General features: G+C 36.5%; 1 protein-coding gene across 1 annotated transcript; it reads right to left on the reverse strand.

The window, feature by feature from the left end:
• Positions 1-8594: 8594 nt before the first annotated feature.
• LOC100669531 (olfactory receptor 6M1-like) lies at positions 8595-9545 on the reverse strand. The gene has a single exon (XM_003404967.1). The coding sequence runs from the start codon at positions 9543-9545 to the stop codon at positions 8595-8597; it is 951 nt and encodes a 316-aa protein (XP_003405015.1).
• Between the last annotated feature and the right edge of the window lie 314 nt (positions 9546-9859).

Consider the following 9859-nt stretch of genomic DNA (forward strand, 5'->3'; position numbering starts at 1 on the left):
GCTGTTGATTGTGGATCCTAGTAAAATTAAAGCCTTGACAACTTCAATCTTTTCTCTGTTTATCATGATGTTGTTCATCGGTCCAGTTGTGAGGATTTTTTTTCTTCTTTATGTTGAGGTGCAATCCATACTGAAGGCTGTGGTCTTTGATGTTCATCAGTAAGTGCTTCAAGTCCTCTTCAGTTTCAGCAAGCAAGGTTGTGTCATTTGCATAACACAGGTTATTAATGAGTTTTCCTCCAATCCTGATGCCCCGTTCTTCATACAGTCTACCTTCTTTTATTATTTGCTCAGCATACAGATTGAGTAGGTATGGTGAAAGAATAAACCCTGACACACACCTTTCCTGACTTAAAACCAATCAGTATACCCTTGTTCTGTCTGAACAACTGTCTCTTAATCTATGTAAAGGTTCCTCATGAGCACAATTAAGTGTTCTGGAATTCCCATTCTTCACAATGTTATCCATAATTTGTTATGAACCACACAGGCGAATGCCTTTGCATAGTCAATAAAACACAGGTAAACATCCTTCTGGTATTCTCTGCTTTCAACCAGGATCCATCTGACATCAGCAATGATATCCCTGGTTCCACATCCTCTTCTGAAACTGGCCTGAATTTCTGGCAGTTCCCTGTTGATATACTGCTGTAGTCGTTTTTGAATGATCTTCAGCAAAATTTTGCTTGTGTGTGATATTAATGATATTGTTTTATAATTTCCACATTCGGTTGGATCACCTTTCTTGGGAATAAGCATTTTTTTTTTTTTTTAATGGCTCTCTTCCAGTCAGTTGGCCAGGGAGCTGTCTTCCATATTTCTTGGCATAGACGAGCGATCACCTCCAGTGCCGCATCTGTTTGTCGAAACATCTCAATTGATATTCCATCAATTCCTGGAGCTTTGTTTTTTGCCAATGCCTTCAGAGCAGCTTGGACTTCTTCCTTCAGTACCATCGGTTCCTGATCATATGCCACCTCTTGAAATGGTTGAACATTGACTAATTCTTTTTGGTATAATTACTCTGTGTATTCCTTCCGTTTTCTCTTGATGCTTCATGCGTCATTTAATATTTTCCACAAAGAATCCTTCACTATTGTAACTCAAGGCTTGAATTTTTTCTTCAGTTCTTTCAGCTTGAGAAACACCAAGCATGTTCTTCCCTTTTGGTTTTCCAACTCCAGCTCTTTGCACATGTCATTATAATACTTTATTTTGTCTTCTCAAGACACCCTTTGAAATCTTCTGTTCAGTTCTTTTTCTTCATCAATTCTTCCTTTTGCTTTAGCTGCTCAAGGTTCAAGAGCAAGTTTCAGAGCTTCCTCTGACATCCACCTTGGTCTTTTCTTTCTTTCCTGTCTTTTGAATGACCTCTTGCTTTCTTCATGTATGATGTCCTTGATGTCATTCCACAATTCGTCTGGTCTTTGGTCACTAGTGCTCAATGCACCAAATCTATTCTTGAGATGGTCTCTAAATTCAGGTGGGATATACTCAAGGTCAAGTTTTGGCTCTCATGGACTTGCTCTGATTTTCTTCAGTTTCAGCTTGAAATTGCGTATGAGCAATTGATGGTCTGTTCTGCAGTTGGCCCCTGACCTTGGTCTGACTGATGATATTGAGCTTTTCCATCGTCTCTTTCCACAGATGTAGTCAATTTGATTTCTGTGTGTTCCATCTGGTGAGGTCCATGTGTATAGTTGCCATTTATGTTGGTGAAAGAAGGTATTTGCAATGGAGCTATCGTTGGTCTTGCAAAATTCTGTCATTCAATCTCTGCATTGTTTCCATCACCAAGACCATATTTTCCAACTACTGATCCTTCTTCTTTGTTTCCAACTTTTGCATTGCAATCACCAGTAATTATCAATGCATCTTGATTGGATGTTCAATCAATTTCAGACTGCAGCAGCTGATAAAATCTTCTATTTCTTCATCTTTGGCCCTAGTGGTTGGTGCATAAATTTGAATAATAGTTGTACTAACTGGTCTTCCTTAGGCATATGGATATTATCCTATTACTGACAACCTTGTACTTCAGGATAGATCTTGAAATATTCTTTTTGACGATGAATGCAACACCATTCCTCTTCAAGTTGTCATTCTTAGCATAGTAGGCTATATGATTTTCTGATTCAAAATGGCCAATACCAGCCAGTCCATTTCAGCTCACTAATGCCTAGGATATCAATGTTTATGCATTCCATTTCATTTTTGATGATTTCCAATTTTCCTAGATTCATTCTTCTTACATTCTAGGTTCCTATTATTAATTCATGTTTGCAGCTGTTTCTTCTCATTTTGAGTCATGCCACATTAGCAAATGAAGGTCCTGAAAGCTTGACTCCATCCATGTCATTACGGCAGCTCTTCCCCAGTCATCTTTTGAGTGCCTTCCAACCTGGGGGCTCATCTTCCAGCACTATATCAGACAATGTTCCACTGCTATTCACAAGGTATTCACTGGCTAATGTTTTTCATAAGTAAAGTGCTGGGTCCTTCTTCCTAGCCTGTCTTAGTCTGGAAGCTCAGCTGAAACCTGTCCTCCAAGGGTGACCTTGCTGGTATCTGAATACCGGTGGCATAGTTTCCAGCATCACAGCAACATGCAAGCCCTCACAGTACAACAAACTGACAGATACATGTGGGTGTATATATATATATACGCATTTAATATAATCCTTAAAAGAAAGTTATTAAAAAGACAGACAAGAATGAAAAGACCAAAAATGGATGCATGAAGGGACTCTGAAATTTGCTGCTAAATGTAGAGTAGCTAAAACCAAAGGAAAAAAATGGTGCAGTAAAAGAGCCAAACAGATTTTGAAGGATCCCTCGAGAAGAAAAATTAAAGTAGTATAATGAAATATGAAAAGGCATGCAGTTAGAAAACGAAAAGAGAAGAACACTGTCAGCATTTCTCAACCTGAAAGACCTGAAGTAAAAATTCAAGCCTCGAGATGCAATATTGAAGCATTCTATGGGCAAATACGAAAATATGCAAGAAGCATCAAAAGAAGATGTAAGGAATACACAGAATCACTGTACCAGAGAGAATTGGTCTGCATTCTACCATTTTAGGCGGTAGCATGTGATTGAGAACTGATGGTATTGAAGGAAAATGTCTAAGCTGAACTTAAGTTGTTGGGGAAAACAAGTCTCCAGGAATTGACAGAATACCAATCAAGATGTTTCAACAAGTGGATGCAATTTTGGAAGTGATCATTAGTCTATGCTGGTAAATTTGGAAGACAGCTACCTGGCCAATAGACTGAAAGAGATCCATGTTTGTATTTGTGCCTGTTCCAAAGAAAGGTGAAGTTGATCTGACAAAATGCAGAAGTTGTCAAACAACATCATTAATATCACACTTAAGTAAACTTTTGGTGAAAATAATTCAAAAATGTTTGCAGTAGTACAACAGGGAACTGACTTAAATTCAAGCCAGATTCAAAACGGGACTTGAAATAAAGGATATTATTGCTGATGTCAAATGGATCTTGGCTAAAAGCCCAGAACACCAGAAAAGTGTTTACCTGTGTTTTATTGACTATGCAAAGGAATTTGAATTTGTGGATTATAGCAAATTATGGATAACATTGCAAAGAATGTGAATTTCAGAACACACAGTTGTGCTCATGAGGAACCTGTACATTGACCAAGAAGAGGCAGTCGTTCAAAGAGAACTAGGGGATACTGCATGGTTTACAATGAGGAAAGGTGCGTGTCAGCGTTGTATCCTTTTACCGTACGTATTCAATCTGTATGATGGGCAAATAACCTGAGAAGCTAGACTATATGAAGAAGAATGTGGCATCAGGTTTGAAGGAAGACACAATAAAAACCTGCAATATGCAGATGACCCAACTTTACTTCTTGAAATCTAAAAGGATTTGAACCACTTACTGATGAAGATCAAACATTACAGCCTTCATTAGGGATTATACCTCAATTTAAAGAAAACAAAAATCTTCACAACTAGACCAATAAGCAACATCATGATAAATGGAGAAAATATTGAAGTGCTCAAGGATTTCATATTACTTGGATCCACAAGCAACGCCCATGGAAGCAGCAGTCAAGAAGTCAAAAGATGCATTGCAGTTGGTAAATTAGCCGCAAGAGATCTCTTTAAAGTGTTAAAAAGCAAAGATGTCACTTTGAGGATTAAGGTGTGTCTGACCCAAGCCATGTTGTTTTCAATTGCCTCTTATAAATGTGAAAGCTCGACAACGAATAAGGAAGACCAGAGAAGAATTGAGACCTTTGAATTATGGTGTTGGCAAAGAATATAGAATATGCTACGGACTGCCAAAAGAATGAACAAATCTGTCTTAGAAGAAGTGCAAGCAGAGTACTTCTTAGAAGCAAGGATGGCAAGACTACATCTCACATACTTTGGACATGTTTTCTGGAAGAATCAGTCCCTGAAGAAGGACATCATGCTTGGTGAAGTAGAGGGTAAGCAAAAAAGAGGAAGACCCTCAATGAGATGGATTGACACAGTAGTTGCAAGAATGAACTCAAGCATAGCAACTATTGTAAGGATGGTACGGGACTGGGCAGTGTTTCATATTGTCGTGCATAGGGTTGCTATGAGTAGGAACCAACTTGACTGCACCTAACAACAACAACAAGAAACTAAGACAATATACATATGTGCATATATATAAAATAATAAAATAGAGAGAGGGAACTGCCAAAGGAAATAGTAAAGTTTAGCATCTAAGGAACAATAATAAATCTATACCTCCATTGAAACAATGAAATGCAGAAAACAATGGAATAATATATTCAAGATGGTGAAAGAAAATATGGACAACTCGAATTGTTGATCCAGGAACATGTAATCCCAGAAATATAAAGATGATTCCAATAACATGATTTAAACAATGTATTCTATTCTATATATATATATATAATTTAACACAGCTGCAGAATAGAAGTTTATTTCACATGCACACAATTATAGAATTCAGTTAAAACAACTGGAATATGCCTATGTGGTACTAAATCAAGAAAATCATTTATAAGTAACATACGGATTAAATACATTTACTAATATAAAACTTCAAAATATTTTTAACTGAATGATAATGAAGACACATTGAATTGAAACTAGGATGTAGAAAATCTACGGTTGGGGCTATTTGTAGCTGTAAATCTAAATATTAGAAAAGAAGATGACTGGGAATAAACCAGCACCAGAAAATTTACAAATAATAAAATAACAATCAAAGAAACTGGAAGGAAGGAAATCATGCAGATGATATTAGAATTATATATATAAAAAAGAAACTATGAAGTACAGTAGTCAGAGTCACAAACTGGTCCTTTAGAAAGGCATACAACTAATAAAGCACTGACAAAACTAATCCAGAAAAAAGAAGGAATCACAGTTAATATCAGCAGTGAAAAAGGAAAGGTTACTGGAGATGCTACAGGCATTAAAATGATTCATAAAAGTATATTTGAGCAATTTCATTTCAATAAATTTGGAAACTAAGATGGAATAAACAAATTCCTAGAGAAAACTAGCAGAACAGAAAAAAATGAATAAATCTACAACTTTAAGAGTAATTGAATTTGTACTTACTAGTTAAACAAACAAACAAAAAAAAAAAAACAAAGTCATGTGAATATAGCCCCAATAATGATTTACGACTAGGAATACAATATGGACGTGTTTGCCCGGGAGACTCTCGTGTTATCCCTCTGTTCAAGTGACCCCTCTAGTGCCATATTTTTCCTACATTTTTTCACTGACATTGAAGTAGTATAATTAAGAGTTGAATTAAAATAAGCAGTGATGGGTTTGGTAGACCTTCACTTAATACTTCCAGGTCTGTCACGGATTAATATAGTAGCATCTTGCATGCATGTGAAGGAGAGTTTTCACACATTTGCACACAGTCATATTTTAAACAACAAGGCATACTATTCCTCTTTCTTATCTTGAGCCTTTCTTGATGTACCTTAATTAAGAGTCCCATTTGATAATAGCTTGCAGTTGTCCTTATCAATGTATTCTAACACGAACACCTAGAATGATCTAATCCCTTCCCAATGCCAGTGTTTGTAGGCGAGGTATTCAACATGGTGGTCCCAAATATGTGAAATTCTAACCAGTGATGTCACGTCTCAAGGCCACATTTTAAGATGTTAGAAGACACCCAGCTGCTAGTTAGGGCAATCAGGAGGAAGTACAGGAAAATGTAAGTATGCAGTTTCAGAAACTGGGGCAGGTGTACAAAAGATAAGGAGTCCTGTCTGCCTTGGTGTATATAATATTGACTAATTTAATATGTATGAGCCTGCTAAGCTGGTTTTGACATTAATTTTATCCCAAAAGAAATCTACTTTATGCATTTTATTATTCATAATGTGTTTTTTCAAAACCCTTTCGTTAACTGTAAGCTCATGACACAGGTGTTTAATTAATTAATTTTCTTATTTTCAAGACTGATGATAAAAACTTGAAATAATTTTTGCCAATTTTTAGCAATCACCAAGTTATCCATAATTATATCATTGACCGCATGAAAACCAAAAGATACAAATTTGCTGAAGAAGCCACTCTTCTAATTCTAAATGTTAGGAAATATTTTTAAAAATGACCGTGCCCAAGTGTAAAAATTTACCAAGTGCAGTTGTAAAAGCTGTGCTTGCATGCCACTCTGTAAAACATGATGATTTTGATCCTTTTTATGGCTTCCTTAAATTCCCTCATTTTTTAAATTGCTATCCCACATTTTGATTCCATATTCTGTTATGCACGCATAACAAGTTAAGCCACAACTACTAATAAAACAGCATCAGTTTCCAAAACATAACTTTGCAAGCATTTCCTAGGAAATCAGTACTGATTACAGCAATACTCCATTATTTTCCATCCAATATATTGAATAAAGATGTTAGAAATTAATTGTAAAAAAGATAAAACATCTAGCACTATTTTGAATGGTATTTTAACTTTAATTCAATTGTTTGATATTACATATCAATTGTAGAAAAATAGCCCTTCACCATCGAGAGTTCTAGAAGCACTGTTCTGGTCAGTGTATATTATATTTTCTGTCTATCACAGCTTTGTTGCTTCTTGGGTTAAGTCCCTCTCAATTTTACAGAGAAATAAAATTAACATGATAACTTAATATGACATTACACTCCTGGACATATTTTTAATTAGTCCTGAGAATGACACATGACTTGAGATATTTCTGACTGTGGTATGATTTAAACTTGAACTGAAAAAGTCATCTCCATCCACTGGAAGACGCCAGATATAAAATCGAAGACCATTATTGATCATGTAACCCGCAAATGAGGAGAATCAGTATGTCATGAGTGAAAATGAAACCCTCCAGAGAGAGAAAATAGAGGGAAAAAAAAAAAACAAAACATGATATTTCAATTGTTTCAAAGTCAGATACAGTTCTAGAATGTGGACTAAAGCCTTGATTAGAGATTTAAGCTCCCTATACTCAAGGAGGAAACTCTTGTGGCATAGTGGTAAAGAGCTATAGCTGCTAACTAAAAGATTGGCAGTTCTACTCTGTCCTATAGGGTCACTATGAGTGAAAACTGATTCGATGACAATTTTTTTTTTTTTTTGGTACTCAAGGAATTAATTTTTTCATTGGGGTAATAAGCATCAAACCAAATATAAAATAAGTAAAATAAATACATGAAAGGATGATATCCTAGAAACTGATGGGGGTTATTTTAGTGACTATTTCTGAGGATTCTCAAAAGGTAATATTTATGATAGATGATGTGGAGAAGGAAGACTTACTTTCCACATGGAAAAAGATAAGTATTTCACAGAGAAGATCATCTTTTGACTAAAAGATAAGAAAATGCAAATATTAATGACAAATACCTAGTAAAAAAAAAATGGTCCCATAAAAATGGAATTATAATGAATAGTAAAGAAAAAATAATGATCTTATTATTATTCCAAAGCAAGATGGTGTTTAAGCCCTTAATACAACATCTCAAATTCTATTCCAAGGTTGTTCAATTTCAATGTGTTTGCATGTGTGGTGTGTGGGAGGTAGGGAGGAGGGTTTGCTATGAAATCTTTCCCCTCTACAGACCACAGAGCTGAATAGATTCATATATGGCTCTATCTATCCATCTATCTATCTGTCTATCTATCATCTATCTACTGAGAAATATGTATGTATATTCTCAACCAAAAATATATGCACAATTATAGCTTTTTACTAAATATTATTCTATTAATTTTATTACTCCCACCCATACCATCTTTAAAATCAAAAAGCCAAACCCATTGCTGTAGAGTTGATTCTGACTCATAGACTAGACCTTTTGGTTAACAGTTGTAGCTCTTAACCACTATGTCACCAGGGTTTTACTATCTTCTATTACCACCAAATGGCATTTTTTAAGTAATACAGCAGAATCTTCAATAACTAAGTTGCACATGAGCCCAGTATATTATGTCATCATAATTGGAAATACCATCACAACTTAGGCCATCTACCTGATCAAATATTATGAGTCTTTCCTGAAACCATTATTGATAAGGCTGAGGATCCCTAGCATTGGGATGCTATTTAAAAATCCTTTCATATGGACCTCAGCCCCTTGAGAAAGTCCCCACCCTTGGCCAAGGTGTCCTTCAGTGCATCTTTCATGGTTTCATTCCGTAGACTAAAGATGAAGGGATTCAGAAGAGGTGTGATGACACTGGAGAGAATAAAGAGAATCTTGTTGAGGCGCAGGCTGCTCTTCTGTGAGGGGTGGACATAGACAAAGATGGAGATCCCATAGCCCATGCACACCACAGTGAAGTGAGAGGCACAAGTGGCAAAGGCTTTGCGTTGACCTTGACCTGAAGGTATCTTCAGAATGGTGGAGATTATGTACACATAGGAGACCATTGTGAGGGAAAGGGAGCTGACAAGCAGGACAAGGGAGCTGAGGAAGTCCAATAGCTCAATGACACGGATGTCAGCACAGGCCAAGTGGAGGAGAGGGCCACTGTCACAGAAAAAGTGATCAATAACATTGGGGCCACAGTATGGCAATCCTGCCTTAAGGACGGTAGATGGCAGGATGAGAAGAAAGCCACCTACCCAGGAAAGAATGACAAGACGGACACAGAGTGAGCTGGTCATAATCACTGGATACTGAAGGGGGCTGCAAATGGCCACATAGCGGTCATAGGACATGACAGCAAAAAGGATGAACTCAGTGCATCCAGAGAGGAAGTAGAAATAGGACTGTGCAGAGCACCCACCAAATGAGATACTCTTCTTCTCTGACAGGAATGCTGACAGCATCTTGGGAACAGCAGAGGTTGTGGTTAATATTTCGCTGAAAGAGAAATTACTGAGGAAGAAATACATGGGTGATTGGAGCCTGTAGTCCACAATGATCAGGGTAATGATGAGGGTGTTTCCAAGGACAGTCATCAAATAGGCCAGTAAAAAAATCAAGAACAGAAGTCCCCCTAGCTTTCTGGTGGTTGGTATCCCCACAAGAATAAACTCGGTCACCAAAGTCCAATTCCCCATTTCTATATTTTATGTCTCTTTTTACTGAAAAGAGAGTTACAGAGGAGATACAAGTAAGATATATCACTCATGAAAACATAAAAATTACAAAAAATTGAGAAAAATTGCAGTACTTCCAGCAAAGTGGAACTACATGATAGGTGGGTGCAAGTTTTTCCTACAAAAATCCAGGTAAGGATATATGAAAATAAACTTCCTCAATGCCACCATTTGTTTTATATTCTCTAATTCTTGGAGGGAACTAAAATTGTTTCACCAATAAAATATTTGTCAAGTAAATGATTTGATAATATACCAGAGAAGATTCAATTGGT

This window comes from Loxodonta africana, chromosome 2 (assembly GCF_030014295.1).
Source record: "Loxodonta africana isolate mLoxAfr1 chromosome 2, mLoxAfr1.hap2, whole genome shotgun sequence".
In the NCBI taxonomy this organism is placed as follows: domain Eukaryota; kingdom Metazoa; phylum Chordata; class Mammalia; order Proboscidea; family Elephantidae; genus Loxodonta; species Loxodonta africana.